Source organism: Pipistrellus hanaki (assembly GCF_964339955.1).
Source record: "Pipistrellus hanaki genome assembly, chromosome: 2".
NCBI classification, from domain to species: Eukaryota; Metazoa; Chordata; class Mammalia; order Chiroptera; family Vespertilionidae; genus Pipistrellus; species Pipistrellus hanaki.
In genome coordinates, this window is record NC_140504.1 from 145,884,336 (window position 1) to 145,902,020 (window position 17,685).

The following is a 17,685-nucleotide window of genomic DNA, read 5'->3' on the forward strand; positions in this document are numbered from 1 at the left end:
GCTTGTGTGCATGCATATGGGCCTAGCCAGTGGGCATGGACAACAGGAGGGTGGGGGCATATGTGGGGAGGGGTTTGGGATGGGAATGGGGGGATTAGGACAATTATGTGATATCATAATCAATAAAATTAAAAAGAAAAAGAACACAAATTTGAATTTAAAAATTCAAATTTCTAAATTTGTGTGATTTCAGCACACAAGCATTCCCAGAGGTGGGGAAGGGGATGCTTTGCAATCAGCAGGTACCTTTAAAAGGATCTCACCTGGGTGAAGGTGAGCCTAGGAACACTGTGTTCTTTATAAAGCTAGTTGTTAAATTTTAGCTTTTCTTGAGATTTCCTTGGTAAACACTGAGATAGAAAAAATGCCTTCATCTTTTCTACTTACTTGCTCTTCTGCTGTTTTCACCTAAATGTTCCCTTGGGAAATCCTTATCGTCTAAGCAGAAAGAAGGAAGACTTATTTGTATTTACTGTAATCTAACTCAACGATGAGAGGAAACTTTTCTTTTTCTTTCTGAAAAGGTTTTCATTTTTCTATTTTCTTTAGTGGGTTTTTCCACTTTGTTGAATTGCTCTTATACTCAAAGCTGCACCAGAACGTGTCTTCCAAACGCAAAATGTGACATACGGGATGGAGTGGAAGCCTGTTATTGCAACATCGGATTTTCAGGAAATGGCGTAACAATTTGTGAAGGTAAAAACGATCATTATTAACTTTTGGATTTTATTGTAAGATTCAATTTTGATGTGATTGCTTTTCCCCTGTCCAGAAATTAAAGCTTAATTAACTAAACAATAAGTTTGAATTTCCCTTGTCAAAATTTATACTTAATTATATATTTTTGATAATTCAAAAATTATGTCTTTTTTTAAAATTAATATTAAAGTCTTCACTTGAACTGAAGCTGGAAAACTAAGTTGCAAAGAGCAGAGTCACAAAGAACAGAGTTCATGATGTCCAGGCTCTATTGCTAAATGTTGTGCTCGGAGACTCTACGTAGTACTTGATTACCTACATTTGAGGATAATATTAAGAGATTTCAGGTTTTCCCCAGCTAACCTGGGTGATGGAGAGAGAAAAAGAGGAAGGGAGAGAGGGAGGAGAATTTTGAAAATGCATTATTTGTGGAAAAGTATACCTCATTTATAAAATTTTAGTCTAGAGCCCAGAGCAAAAATACTAGAAAGGGTTGTTCTAGAATGCAATGCAGCCATTGACTTGATAAGTATAATGCCATCTGATAACCACATTTAAGTGATTTCTTCTTTGTGGTCTTCACCACCACCATGCCTCCTCTTTCTTCAAGAGTCACTTAATTTTTCTTAATTCACTTTATTCATTTTTAGTAGAATCCAGTTTTGACTGAGTCAATAGAACAACATTCTATGTAGAAGGAAGAGAAAAAAGTTTCAAACCATATAAATAAGTTTTAAGATATAATTGTCAAGTTCAAATTTGAACCATGTGGCTTTATACTGTATATATTTAAGATAATAGGGACTTTTTCTAATTAAGCCAGGATATTGTACACTATTAATATTGCAAGTGTTTGCTTATAGCATAAATAGGTTTTATCTTGTAAATCGATTTTATAAGCTCCTTAAAAGGATTAAATATGCAGTACACTGTAAGACCAAACCTCATTATAATTAGTGTAAAGTTTAACAAATGTAGAACAAGGCTACCATAGTTTAATGTTGCATTAGATCAGTCCTTTCTCTTTGTAATATACTTGTCTACAAGCACCACAAAATTCCTTTCATAAACAATCTTGGGTTTTTATTGTATATTTAATTGAATGGCATTATGGAAAGTTGATAGTTGAGTGATCTTCAAAATACTGTATCAAATATACTAGTGTGCTTTTCTGCTAATCAGTACAAATTGAACCATGGTACTTCATAAGCAGTGTTGTCTTTTTGTTAATTAGATATTTTTCAACTATTGTGATTACTATCATTGACATCAATAATTTTTCACAAGAGCATCAGCAGTCAAACAGCTGCTATCATGTATTTAATGATTTCTTTAAAAACACACCTTTTCCTTGCTGCCTAAGTCAATAGCCAGCTGATGGCTATTTATTTCCACTGGGGGGGCAAAAAATACTTCAAGACCTTTTAGCCTGCAATTATTTTTTCGCACAAAACACAATTCATAAGAATAGTTTTTCTTTTCAAGTTCTTTTTAACAGAAACCACCCCCATTTGTTTAAACTTAAATCCTCTTTTTTTTAAGCTTAAATCCCAGTCTTATTTTTTAAAAAGTTATATATTCATTTGTTTTAATATTACTAACTGAGGTTTATGACATCCTCTTAAAACTACTCAAACATTGTTTTTTAATCTTTTTCACCTTTTATTAATTCACTGACAGATTTCCTTTATTTTTAGTAAGTATATTTAATCTGCTTTTAAAATTTAATTAAACTGAAAATATATTATCAACTATTGTTGGCTTCTTTTATCTCTGGAGAAATTTCCCATGGTTCCTGTCTTTCTTAATGATTGGTATTTTCATGTTTCTCTGAAAATAAGTCATCCTCCGAAAATAAGACCTACTTACAGGTTTCCTTCTGAGTGAAATATAAGGCATCCCCTCGAAAATAAGGCCCCCCTTAGGCTAAACATGAGAGATTTGGTCCACTGATTCTGAAAGAAATGGAGTCACAAGAAATTCACCAGGAAACTCAGGAATTGGATTGTTATGATGATGTTCCAGAAGATGATGACATGATTGCCATTGAATAAATGAGTAATTCTTGATACTGTAGGATTCACAATTTGTCTGGTTTGTGTTAACAACTACCGTAATACCGTACCGTATACAGGTAAATTTCCTTTATTTTCATTTAATAATAAATGTGTACTGTATTCTTCTTCATGGAAAAATAAGACATCCCCTGAAAATAAGACCTAGCGCATCTTTGGGAGCAAAAATTAATATAAGACACTGTCTTATTTTTGGGGAAACAGGGTAGGTAAATAAGTAATCACAGAACAGGAGTTTTGTTTCAGAAGGTGCCTACTACTTGAGAAATGAAGTTATTTTCTTTTTGGCATCATTACCATAATCTTCATTATCTTTAAAAAATTTGGCTCCTTTAGAGATCTTCCAAATAACTTATTATGTTAATAACCATTTCTCACTAAATGTACTTTGTTCCAAGAGCTGGTTTAGAACAAGCGATCAGAATTGAGATTATATGATCCATGAAAACTATTTTATTAGTAGTGAATTTATTACATTAATCATATTTTTACTGAACAATATTTAGTGAGCACTTTCATCATCATCATCGCTATGATTATCACCATCACCATCAGGATAACTAGTATCTCTGTGCATGTCGATCAAGATATTAATTAGCACAACATTTTTATCTAGAATTATTCTCATTTTGCCTCTTTTTAGGAAATAGAGCCCTAGAAAGATTAAGTGAACACCTCAAGTGCTACAACAAACTAGCGGTGGAGCCAAAAGTTGAACCCAAGTCTGTCTGATTTGAGAGCCTGTACTTTTCTGACTGTGTTTGACCATCAGGCCTCTGCTTAACATATACTGTATGCCCTTGGGTTAAAATAATAAATAGTAAGTAATAACTTGGCCCTGATTTCTAGTATATCTAGGGGCAATTACAGAACTGCATTTATGACTTGATGCAATATCATAGAAAATATAAATACAGGCAAATTTGAGATGTGCAACCAACTTCAGGAAAGCTTTCTGAACGGTGATAACATTTAAGCTGAGAATTGGAGAATAAATATAATTTATCAAGATTGACAAAATGTCAGAAAGAATCAAGCAAAAGGAACCAGATTTAACAAAGGCCTAGAAGTTGAACATGTGTGGTGTGTATTAAGGTGTTCCAAATGTTTTGTGCTGGATATGTATCACAGGGTGTATTAATTGAGCGATCAGTGGGAATTGTCAGGATATCAAGAGTATGAACTTCTGTTAACAAAGAATAGTCATTGGTAGGTAGTAAGTAGCTGAGTCTCATGATAAATTGTGTATTAAGATAAGCCTGTTGTTAGAGTAAGAATAAATTAGCAAGGATCAGTCAATCTACAAAAGGCTATTTTACCCAACCTATCAAAACAATAGCACTTTATATTTGTAATACAATTCATTATCTTTTATGTGATGTGTGCCAATATATCTCTAATTTTTACCCAAGCTTTTGAAATAAAAAGCACAGATGCTATTTTTTTTCTGACAAATATCCTTATGACTGGGTATAACTGGTTCTGTTGAGCTCCATGCTATACTCTTTTACATATGAGAGAAGCAGGACCCTGAAATCTTAAGTGAGTTTTACAGTGTTTGAGGCCAAAGTGATAAAGCTAAGACTCAAATGCTGGGAACTCAACCTTTTTGAGATTACCAAAGATATCAAAATGTTACTAGTCACCAGACATAATTGTGTAGTACAGGTTTTTAAACCAAATTGGTAAAAAAAAAAAAAAAAAAAAATCATTTTAATAATTTATTTAGTATTTCAACAACTTGTAGAGATATGGGTGGGAATTTATTTACACACTTTTCTTTATGGTGCTCAGTGAAGAAAAGGTGAAGAAGTTTGTGTAAAAATTGTGGGGTGTATTTAAAGACTTTTGAAATTCATCTCTCCTACCTATCCCAGGTAATCAGGAAAGTAAAGTTGGAAGGACTGAACGAATGTTTGTGTATATCTAAAATACAGAAATGCTTGAATTGGAATAAACTGTGCTGGAGAAATGAGAAGCTGGCACAGGGGATGCCGTACAGTGCACAGTTGGGTGTGAAGATGGGTGGAAGAGACAGTCTCCCTATTCTCAAATACACGTATTAAGTGGGGCTACATTCTCGGAAATTTCATGGAATCAGAATGGGGTGGAGGGGAAATGCCCCAGGTTAGCACAGGAAGAATCAAGAAAGATGTCACTGCCAGCTTTTATGTATGTATAGAAATCTTTTCATGGCTTGGGTCATGCCTATTAAAAGTAACATCACAAATGTTTCACAGAAAATAATGAAGTCTTGGTGCCCATAACCAGGGAGACATACTCTGCATTTAAAAACAGGTTTTCATTACCATCTGATAACCATATCTATGCTTGAAAAATTCAACTGGAAGAATGTAATAAACTAGAAAGCTGTTTGACACTGGTAAAAGTAGAGAAAATGGCACAATAGCTAACTAAGAGTCAAGAAGAAGAAATAGCATATGGGTTCAGAATGTGGGAGAAATATTAATTAAAATAGCACACTGGCACGATTCTGCCTGGACTAAAACAGCAGCGTTGTGGACATGCTGATTGCTTCCATAAAAGCTGGCTCTTTAGTAATAAAGAAGGTGCTCAGTAAAATGGGTAAACCAACAGGCATCAGAATAGAGGCAAACATACAAGACGTATGTGTCTGTATGTTATTTCATGTATATACACATCAGTTAGCATAATTAAATACTATATACTATCCCAGTGGTTGGCAAACTCATTAGTCAACAGAGTGGCAAACTGCGGCTTGTTAGGGGCATGTGGCTTGCGAGCTGCAATTTGCCAACCACTGCACTATCCAAACTATGTCCTACAAATAATAACTATAGTTCCAAATATTTAATACAGTGATAGTTTGATAAATTAAAAAAAGGAAAGAAATGTGAACAGAAAATAATTCTAATTCCTCTTTCTATCACATTTCCATATCTTATATAATGAAGAGTAATGTGCAAATTGACCGTCACACCCTCACACAAGATCGCCACCCCCATGTGGTCACAAGAAGACTGGCAGGGGAGGGCAGTTGTGGGCAATCAGGCTACAGGGGTGGGCAGTTGTGGGTGGCCAGCCTGGCAGGGGAGGGAAGTTGGGGGGTACCAGGCCTGCAGAGGAGGGCAGTTGGGGGGGACCAGGTCTGCAGGGGAAGGCAATTGGGGGTAATTGGGCTAGCTGGGGAGGGCTGTTGGGGCGACTGGGCTGGCATGGGGGGGGTAGTTAGGGGCCATTAGGCTGGCAGGGAAGGTCAGTTGGGGGTAATCTGGCCAGCAGGGGAGTGGTTAGGGGTGATGAGGCTGGCAGGCAGAAGCCATTAGGGGTAATCAGGCAGGAAGGCAGAGAGCGGTTGGGAGCTAGCAGTCCCAGATACTGAGAGGGATGTCTAACTGACCGGCAATTGGATATCTCCCCCGGGGTCCCAGATTGGAGAGGGTGTAGGCTGGGCTGAGGAACAATCTCCCCCCACCCCAGTGCATGAGTTTCGTGCACTGGGCCTTTAGTATTTTATATTTAACTATAATGTTACACCTATCTGATAGATAAAAGTTATGTATTACCCTTGACTTGTATTTACCACCTCAAAAATGTGAACTAGGGCCCAGTGCACAAATTCATGCACCTTGAAAGGAACTGTGGGCCATGAGGCTGCAGTGGGCACAGGGATGGGTTTTGGCTCATCCTCCATACCCTCTCCCACCCCAGTACCATGACTGCTGGCAGCCCAGCTCCCACTGTCACTGCTTGTATGTGCTGACAACATTGGCCCCACTTGCATATGCTGCTGGCACAGAGCCATTGGGGCAGGTGCCAGCAGCAGGTGCAAGTGGGGGCTGCTGCCCTGCTCTCCCCTCAGGAGCAGGGGGAGGTGAAGAACCCTCAGGGGCAATCAGGGCCGGCAGCTGCTGCTCACACCTGCTAACAGTGCCAAGTATTTTGGGGCTAGGCTGGCACAGGGTGCCAGCAGTACATGCGAGCAGCAGCTCAGGTGCCAGCTGTGGGTGCAAGAGGGGCTCGCACCAGCAGCGGGTACAAGCAGTGGCTCTGGCACTGGCATCAGGTACAAGCACTGGGCAGGACCTTGGCATGCAGGAGCAAAAAACTTTCAGTAACTACCAGAGGCTCGCCCTGATGACAGTCTTGGTCTGGTGCCCACGCTCACCTGCTCCATCATCTCACCATGACCAAAGCCTGCCATGTTCTGCACTCTGCCACCTGCTGCTGATGCCCGCCATGTTCCACTCATGCCCCCTGGTGGTCAGCGCATGTCACAGCGACTGGTTGTTTAGTTGTTCTGCCATTCAATCTATTTCATAGATGACTTTTAAAAACAAAGATGCCAGAATCACATTCTCTAATGAGTAGTTCCTATTACTCCAATAAATGTAGCCAGTACTCAAAACTTTATTACAACCCTACTTTGTATATGTGTATACACATACTAATAAATAGTATATATACATATACTAATAAAAGGGTAATATGATAATTAGACCAGGTCAACCGGACATCTGGTCATCTTGGCCTCCTTCCAGACAAAGACATGGTGGCAAGGGTAGAGGCAGAGGCAGTTAGGGGTGATCAGGCCACCGAGGGGGGAGGGAGCAGTTAGGGCTGATCAGGCAGGCAGGCAAGTAAGCAGTTAGGAGGCTGTGGTCCCAGTTTGTGAAAGAGATGTCTGACTGCCGGTTTAGGCCCGATCCTGGGGATTGGGCCTAAACCGGCAGTCAGACATCTCCCGAGAAAAAGTTTATTTAGAAAATTACAAAGGTAGAGAAATGAGCCAGCCATAGAAGAAATGAGCTCAGAAAACTATATATATAATGTATAATGTATATTTTAATATATATTAATATATATAATAAAATATAATATTAAACATATTAAAATTAATTTTAGTGCTTTCTGTGAACTAGACTCCATTCTAAGCACTTTGCATGAATATACATATTAAAAAAAAACTTATGATCGGATTTAACATTTTTAGAGTATTGACTGTTTTTCAAATGAAGTATGTACCATTTTTTTGTTTTTACTTTAGGCTAAAACATTAACTTATGATATAGGTTGCTGATGATAAAGTATCAATTATAAGGAAAATTGGACATTGCTTTTTAGAATTAGTTTTCATTTTGCATACAAAATTGACATGGCAGTTGTACCATCTTATATTTTCTGTTCAGCAACATATTTAGGAGCTTCTAGGAAATTTAAATTCAATTAAAATTGTGCTCTTAATGTGGAATTTTCATACACGTTAATCCTTAAGAAAATTAATGGTAGAAAGAGCAGAGGGATAATGGAGATAGTGCCTTCAATAGCACCAAGCAACTCACCAAGTATGTTTTTTTCTGCTTCGTTTGTGACAGCTCTACTCTTTCGTCAATATTTTAAGATTGCAAAGTTTATTTAGTAAATTTGATCGTTCCTTTGTTCTGGAATATCACTTCTCTATAGTCCCAGGTTTGTAGGGCATGGGCATACTTCATAGCCAGTTCCTCGTTGTCCAAGACGTAAATGAACCAGTCTTCTGATTATCAAATTTTTTCATTATTTCCCTTCTTCATTATTTAGTCTTATTAATGCTTAAATAAATAACTTTTATATTTATAATTTGTTTACAACAAGGTAATAATATTAAATATATTAATTTTAGTGCTTTCTGTGAACTAGACTCCATTCTAAGAACTTTGCATGAATTTATGGATTTAATCTTTATAAAGTTCTCTGAATAGAACTAGTATTACCCTCAACTTATAAATTAATTTTCCCAGAGAAATCACAGTTAGTTGCCACACATGATCCTCAAACTATAATATGAGGTACTTCTGTAAATAAGAAAATTGAATGTAATTGAGATAAAAATGAATTATTTTGGTTCTGCCCCTCCCACTTTGAATCTCTTTCCCCCCCACTACATAATATCAAAACAACTGCTAAAAAGAAAAAAATATATTGTTCATATTTATGATACTACAGGAATAAGTGTACTAGGAAAGTTAAAACTGTTTACATGTTTCAGTATCTTGATCAGTTATAATGTTTTAACTCCTATTCCTCTACTGCCTTCATGCCCAGTGTACTGAACAATGAAATGAGTGGAATCAGGGTGGGGCCATGAGGAGTCTATGAATCCAGTGAACTTTTCAAAGCAGAATCCACAGCCACTAAAGGGTCAGCTCAGGGCATAAGGAGAAGGCTACAGTGAAAGTGATGGATTTTCCTTGTGGTGATGGTATCCCATCCCCTTCCCAGAAAGGATGTGGAAATCAAAGTGATTGGTTGAGACACTATTTTCCAAAAGCCACACAGATTAGGCTCCCACGCCCCATTGGTGTTTGCTTCCAGTTAAAGCCAAGAAAATACTCCCAAAAGCAATGTTGTCATCTGCCCGGAGGGAATTCTTGAGTGTAAAAATTAATGCCACTTTTCTGCATACTCCCCCCATGTATGCGATTGGAATCATCTCTGAAAATTGCTCTGCACCACTCATGTATATAGGAAACTCTGAATTCTCAAGCACTAAAGAGGTTGTAATAGGCTGGCAGGAAAAATCTGGGCCAAATACCTGTAATAATCAGCATTGTTATTTAATTATAAACAAACGAGTCATTTAAGGATAACTAGTCATTGGAGAAAAGCCAACAATACAAAGCACATAGATGAATAAATAAAACAATGGCCTGGAAAATGTAACTCTAGGAGGAGAAAAGAGATTGAGAGGAAAGGTCCAATTTATAACCTCATAGAGACTCTGGAAAATTTTACAACTAAACAAAAAATAGAATTGACTTCCATGTACAAAGAGCTATCATACCACAAAAATACTTAAGTCTGACAAATCCTAAAAATTCCAGGTTGCTCAACTCCTGGTACCTCCTTTCTCTAATCTTCCTCTGCCTTTGTAACAAGAGGCATCAAGACAATAAGCTGATAAAATTGTCAGTGAACAAATCAATGCTTAAAAATGACCAGGACATTGAGGCTAAAGTCTCCATTCCTGGGTTTCTTCTCACACATTAGTGGAAGGTACACCAGGACACACTCACCTAATATTCTTGAGTTCATCATGGAGAATCAATAATCCTTTTTATGATAATCTATCATAATCTAATTTCCCTCACTTGTGTTTTTTTTTTTAAACCTGGATTGATCTCTTCCAAATTTCTCTCCACCTTTATTTCAAAGGTGAAACAAGGTAGCCAATATATTTTCTGACCTTAATTACATCATTCGCCTGTGTTTCTTTGGCATTGCAATGTCATTACTATGGGATGGAACATATATATGGTAACCAGGAGTAGCATATTGTGTCTGAAGAAGCTCTGCCCCATTTGATTATACCAGAACTTTGTTATTGACTCACTTATAACTTTTGTAGTTATAATATTATAATTATCTGCAGTCTCCTCTCTACGTTAGCTGTTCCCCCCAATTGATTTTGTGAATTCACTGGCTAATACTTTTTTATTTTTTCTCTCAAACTATGAGAGAAAGTTCATTTAGGAAATTACAGAGTTAGGAGTAGTGAGCCAGCCATAAAAGAAATGAGCTCAGAAAACAAGTTAGAGAGCCAAAAGAAGGGCCCTTGTAGCTTAAGAGAAAGAGAGAGGTAAGAAAAATACACCTGGAAGAAGGAATGGTAAAAGGAGCTGGCAATCGCCATAGAGAGAGCCTCTCACTTGCTAATACTTTTGATTGTTCCTGCCACCAGGGGAAGGAAATATCGGCCCTGATCACTGGCCAGGCCTAGGAACCCTACTCATGAGTGATTTTTGTACACCGGGCCTCTAGTGTTATCTATATTCTAGCTCTACTCAACTGGGATTCTCATGGTAAATCATAAAGAACATTCAAGCCTCAGTGTCTCTGTAAATGAGCCGATGAGACTAGGATCATTATTAATGTCTCACTTAGCTTTAAAATCTTTGATTCTGTTACTGTGAAATAATAGTCAATTTACAGTTCATCTACTTTTTTTCAGAATAACTGGATTTGGGCCTCAGTTTGAAACATGAACTAGAAAGATATACAGATTTCAATCTCTTGCCTTTAAACTCAGTGCACTTTCCACTGTACATTGTTCTTTTTAACTTTGGTCTCTGGAGAAAGCATTACCAAGGCAGACAATGTTTTCATTTAGTCATTCTGCTTCCGTTTTCCCTATTTAAGACCCATGACCCATCATGATATTCTTTCCTGCTGAGCCAGGATCTGACCTCAATGCTCTTCTCCAGACAAATATTACAAATCACTGGAGGCTGACACATAAATGAAACTTATTTTCCATGTTTTCTCTAGTGGCTTCCTCCTTTGAAAAAAAATTTCTGGACCAATCTCAGTGAACCCTTCTGAATTACAGTGTTGAAAAGTACAGGATTAAATATAATCTAATCAGCAAGAGAAGCACTATATCAGAATCTCTTGAATCATTCAAAACAAACCAGAGAAGCCTTACCTGGTTTGGCTCATTGGATAGAGTTGTGGTCGGCAAACTCATTAGTCAACAGAGCCAAATATCATCAGTACAACAATTAAAATTTCTTTTGAGAGCCCAATTTTTAAAACTATATAAATAGGTATATTTTTATTAATTTAACTAGGGCACTCCTAAACTGGCCTTTGCTAAAAACTCAAGGGGCCAAAGAGCCACATGTGGCTTTCCAGCCCCAGTTTGCCTACCACTGTGATAGAGCATCAGCCTGCGAACTGAAGAGTCCCAGGTTTGATTCCAGTTAAGGGCACATGCCTGCCTGGATTGTGGGCTTAATCCCCAATAGGGGGAGTGCAGCCAAACAATGATTCTCTCTCTCCCTCTCTCTTTCTCTCTAAAATCATTAAAAATATATTTAAAAAGCAAACAAACATGTTAGAGATCTCAGTTTAGGAGAGCTGGGCTCTGTGTTTAAAAAAAATGTTATTTAATTATAAACATACGAGTCAAGGGCTACAACATCTTGATTTTTTTATACGTGTTCTCCTATTGTTTAGTCACTGGAATATGTTTGAGAATAACCCCTTTAAATAGGATGCCATGCATATCCATTTTAGAGGAGGATTGTGGTTTGTGCGACTTTATAATTACCATTAACTATCCTGTGGAACAAAATGCGGCAAGATGTAACTTCTTCTCGTGCTGCAATTCCAAAAGGACTTCCATGATGGTTTGTTTATGAGTGCGTGAGGAGTCATTAATGGTGAGAGTGAAATTGATCAGAGGACCAGCCCTCTTAGCTAGAAACCTACAGCCAAATTTTGCCATTCTGGATTACATATAATTTCAGTCAGCAAAATACTTTGTGTCATGCTCAATAGATGAGACAAGATAATCAAGTGTGTGTGTGTGTGTGTGTTCTGTGGAGAAATTGGCTCTTTCAATGTTGTACGTATAATCCAAGACTCATTGTCAAAGATCCAGTACACATGCCACTTTCTTTGCAAGGCCTTTCTTATTTATATCTGTGAAGAAAAAAAAAAAAGTTTATTTTTTCATGTTCCTCATAATTCCCTTTAATTTTGGCTTTAATATATAATATTGGAGTAAGTTTTGATAGGGTCTCCCTGCTTTTCGGCCATCCCTGGGAAATCCTATCAATGATTATTGTTTGGGTATGTTGACTAATTTCTTATTCCATTATACCCTTGGAACCTACCAAAATTTCTTGGGTCCAATTTTTAAAATACTTTGGACTGTTGTTGAGTGGTTGTTCTAATTGGTGGGTACCCCTTTCTTATTGTACTTTGCCTATGTTTAACTTATTAAGACATTGTGGATGATATTTCTGCTTGGGTGTATCAGTACTCAGATTTAGTTGAATTGTGTCCATTGTTAAAGGCTAATCCAGCCAAATTACCTTAAGTATGATCCCATTCCAAATAATTTGTAGTAAAGAGTCTTCATGATAGCCAGATGGAAAATTTGCATGACCAGTTAGCATTATATTTCACATTGGTTTTCTCTAATTATTTTCCTACCTCATTTTGAGTGACCTATTATGCAAGGCTGAATTTTCATTAACCTAATTCTTGCTCTTTTGCACAGTTTCATGAATTAGTAAGTGGTGTGTCCTAAGGCAGAACCAGTTGTAATGCTGGTACTGATGCTTAGTGATGATGGACTTCTGATTTGGAGTCACTCTGGCCCTAATCTTCAGAGTCTCATGAATCACGCTGACTATGCTATTTCCTTCTGCATTATATGTGTCAAATAGGCCTTTTCCACAAAATTTTAGAAAGTGTGAAATTATTGGCACCTAGAAAGAAATGATATTTTTACTTCCAGTTAATTAGCACTTAGACAGTATTTTTCTAATTTCAAAAAAGTTTAGTTTATGTATTATTGAGAATGTCTCACATTCATCACTCCTCCCAGTGAACTGACCTTTCTAAGTACAATTGATATGAAGCTGTATTTAATAATCAGTACCCATTTAAAATGAAGCTTTATCTTTTTTAATGAATGTGCATGAAGTGAAGGACTGTTATTGAAACAAACTTTGTTTTTTTATAAAGTTCTAAATTTGATTAAAACAGAATAAATGATTACATGAATGAATTGGGAAGAAATAAAATGTTGCTACGCTCTGTAACTTTAAATTATTTTATTAGAATTATGATACTTCCAAATATAAAAATTATGAAGAAAATATTATCTCCATCAACAAAAATGTTTTATTTTCTATTTTCAATAAAGGGGCCTTCACTAAAGCCTCTTTATTGAAAATGAATAAATTGAAGGGCAATGGTGAGGCATGGGGCCTAACAATAACCTGGAACCATTCTCAATCCCAGAGCCGTACTTTTGACTTTTATTTGCTATGAAAAGAGCTAGTAACCTTCTCTAGGAAGCTTGAATCTAACCGAACACTGTAAGCTGTACATCACATACAGTGCCTTGTGCCTTTTGTGAAAGTAACATCAGGAGAACCCAATGACTGAGTTTCTGTACTATATTTTTTAGGTACACAGACTTTATTTAAGGTTATGTTTTGAAAACAAAATTTGCTATATGAGTGTTTTTGGCTGATAAGAAATTGATTTTGTAACCTTGTTACACATTAATTAAAATATCTGGCAATATGTCATGGCTAGATTTAAGGAGCCACACATACTAGGAACCCTATGATTTCTTCACATTAAACTCATCGGTCAATTACTATGTTATTATTATGAGGAAGGAAAAATATCTTTTTGCTACTGTGGAGTCTGAATATTCTCCCCTGTTTGTATAAAAGGGTGTTTTATATTATGTGGCATATTTATCTGGTTCATTGTATTGAAGGCAGAGCCTTTTAACTTATTTAAGTGATTTACTTATGGATTAATATTACTTTATATTTTCTAATATTTGAAGGTTATATTTGTAAAGTAAAAATATAAGCACATGAGGTCATTCAGACATAAAATTTACTTGTTTAAATTATTCAATTTATTTTAGAATGTAGTTTTTAAGAAGTTACAATAGAAGGAAGGTAGTCAGTTGTCAGTGTTCTTCATATACTTTACATGTTAGCTTAATAGGTATTGACTCAGGATGTTTTTATACAGGAAAACTAATGGATTACAGAGGAGAGTTAAAACAAATGGTGCAATGTGTAATATTTTCCCAAAGAAAGCCAAAATATGTTATTTATTTGAGACTTTATGGGGCTTAACTAACCAGATCAGTTACTTATATGTAAAATAATTATCTTGCCAAGTGGACAACTCCACTGTATATCTCTTGTGGATATACAGCATCAGAACTAAAATTTGGGTCATGTATATTTAGTGACTTCCTGCGGTTGGCCCACTGCTACGATCATCCTGAATATTAAAGAATTTAGTATGAAAAATAAAACTCAGCTTGTGTTTAACATTTACAACTTGAATCAGGAAGGAATGTGCTGTTTTGTTGTGCATTTTTTTAAATTATTAAAGTCAACATGCATAGACAAATCATTTTTGATGATATTTCAACACAGAATGTTAGGTGGTTCTAACATTTGCTTGATAGTTGTGCATTTGTGGCAAATGTTTTATATTTTGAAATAAGAGAATTGTATAATCCTTTGGGCCGGAAAAGTTGTTATGCCAGGTTTTCTGGTGCCATATGGAGGATAAGTTCTAGAGATAATTTCTGGACCTTTGTGAACACAGAAATCTATTGAGAATACTAAAGAAAGTACAACAAACCTCTGTTGGATATGCAAAGCAGGAAGGCAAGCAGATGCTTGATTATAGTGTTATGTTTGTTCAACTAATGTTATGTTCATTGCAGCAGTTTCATAATGGAATACCATGTGGAAAAGAATGCTTTTTTTAATGTGTTTTGGGCTCTGAATTTCAGTTTATTAGTGGACAAATATGTCAGAAACATTTTAGTAGAGGCCATTAATTGTTGTATTATAGTCAATAATCTCATTATACTTATCCTTTGAAAAAATCATATGGTTGCTTTAAGAATAAATAAGTAAAAAAACCTGAATTGAAGCAAGGCTTTGGATCATAACCCACAGTCCAATTTCATTATTATGTTGCGAAAAGAAACATCAAGTCTTATGGATTATTGGTATAATTTTAATAAAAGATTCCAGTGATTCATATATTACTAATATCTTAATATTTTCAGGTCAATTCACTTATTAATGAAAAAGTAATTGTCCTTATAACAGTATTTAAAATTGAATAGAAATAATGATACTCTTAGAGATCAGGATATAAAATGAAATTTTAAAGTATAATAAGTATTCATTAAATCCATATACTAATAAATATAGGAGAAAACAAAATGACTACTATTTATTTTAAAGTTGGTTTCAGAAACTAAAGCATTATGATGAAGACCCACTATGATAATCTGAGCCTCAATATTTTTTTTAACCCTCAGGATATTTTTTCCATTGATTTTCAGAGAGAGTGGAAGGGAGGGAGGGGGAGGCAGAGAGAGTTAGAGAGAAAGAGAGGGAGGGGGGAGAGAGAGAGAGAGAGAGAGAGAGAGAGAGAGAGAGAGAGAGAGAAGCATCTATATAAGAGAGACACATTGGTTGCCTCCGGCAAGTGCCCCTACAGGGGCTGGGGATCAAAAACCTGCAACTGAGGTATGGGCCCTTGGCTGCAAATCGAGCCATTGACACTTCAGTCTGAGGGCCTGTGCTCTAACCACTGAGCTTGGACCACAGCTGAACCTCAACTTTTTGCCGTGTTTCCCTGAAAATAAGACATCCTCCAAAAATAAGACCTACTTACAAGTTTCTTTCTGAGTGAAATATAAGACATCCCCCCGAAAATAAGGCCCCCCTAGGCTAAACATGAGAGATTTGGTCCACTGATTCTGAAAGAAATGGAGTCACAAGAAATTCACCAGGAAATTCAGGAATTGGATTGTTATGATGATGTTCCAGAAGATGATGACATGATCGTCATTGAATAAATGAGTAAATTCTTGATAATGTAGGATTCACAGTTTGTCTGGTTTGTGTTGACAACTACCGTACTACCGTACCGTATACAGGTAATAAATTTCCTTTATTTTCATTTAACAATAAATGTGCACCGTATTCTTCTTCATGGAAAAATAAGACATCCCCTGAAAATAAGACCTAGTGCATCTTTGGGAGCAAAAATTAATATAAGACACTGTCTTATTTTCGGGGAAACAGGTAGATTTAGTCACTATTGACAATTTCAACCAAGATTTATCAAATATAGAATTACATTTTATTGTGGGAGGCAAGGCCATAGAAAAATCAGAGCCTCTAAAGAATCCATCTGGATCAAATCCTGGTTCTGTCATTTACTAGCTGTCAGATTTGGACCACTTTCTATATATCTTGAGATAAATAGTTTCATCGACATCAAAATATTTTTGAGGATTAAAGAAGATAATACAAGTATAGCACTTCATTATGATACTGGTCATATAGAAAGACCTCAGTAAATGATTATTGTTAGTAATGTAAATCTGTCAGTCACTTTCTGCCAAATTGGTTTTGGTAAATTCATTCTCTTTCTACTTCTTAAGCCATCCAGAAAACCAGATTATCCAGGCTTCTAGGTTCTGAGGTTAAAATTACACGTAGAATAATAAGATGCTCTCCTGCTTTTCCCAAACTCTACGAACAGCAATACTTATATGCACTTCATCATCTACCTGGAATACGGACATATAATTCCCTATTTGTCAACTGCTCATTAATTTTCAACTTACATTTTAAGCTCACTATATCTAAAGGGAAAAAATTTAAATAATTTACTTATTAGTAAACTTTCTTTAAAGCATGAGTTTTAAAATATTATTTGTACTTATCATTTGGTCAACATAATTGAAGACTGAATTTAAACTAGAAACATATTTTTTAAATGTCAATGATCAGAAAACAAGTTTTTAAAAAATATTCACTATGAATATGTATCATTATTAATTAACAAATATATGAATATCCATATTTTTATTGCTTGAAAACAATAGGGTTTCTATGAAGCCTTGAACATATCTGCATTATAAAATTCAAAATATTTTTGTTTGGTTTGACAAACCTGCTACTGAAATTTGCTATTTATAAGTGGACAGATGACAGATATTTCTATATGTGAAGTCTTTTTTCACCATTAATGCAATTTCAAAAAAGTACTTGCCCAATACTTTGATTTAAGCTTATTTAATATATTTACAAATGTGTTTGTGTCTATATATATTATATATAATATCACTATAAATAATATCGCTTTATATATAAAATAAGATTTTATTTTCATTGAATAAGATTATTCTCAGAAAAAATATAAGGGAAAATAATTTTGCAAAGTGGAAGGATTGAATATTTGGCACAACTTTGCTTCAAAGATGAATATTTAGTGTCTTAACTCTCAGTATAATCTCCAGGTATATTCTTAAACTCTGAGAGAAATCATGGATCCATAGAAAAACCTCATGAAAAGCACA

General features: G+C 35.7%; 1 protein-coding gene across 1 annotated transcript in view; it reads left to right on the top strand.

Annotated features, from left to right (window-relative positions):
• Positions 1 to 17,685, top strand: part of ADGRL4 (adhesion G protein-coupled receptor L4) — a 113,259-nt gene that overhangs the window by 1,372 nt on the left and 94,202 nt on the right. Inside the window, exon 2 of the mRNA XM_084872179.1 lies at positions 550 to 696. Coding sequence (XP_084728305.1) covers positions 550 to 696 — 147 coding nt within the window. The remainder of the gene's footprint in view (positions 1 to 549; positions 697 to 17,685) is intronic.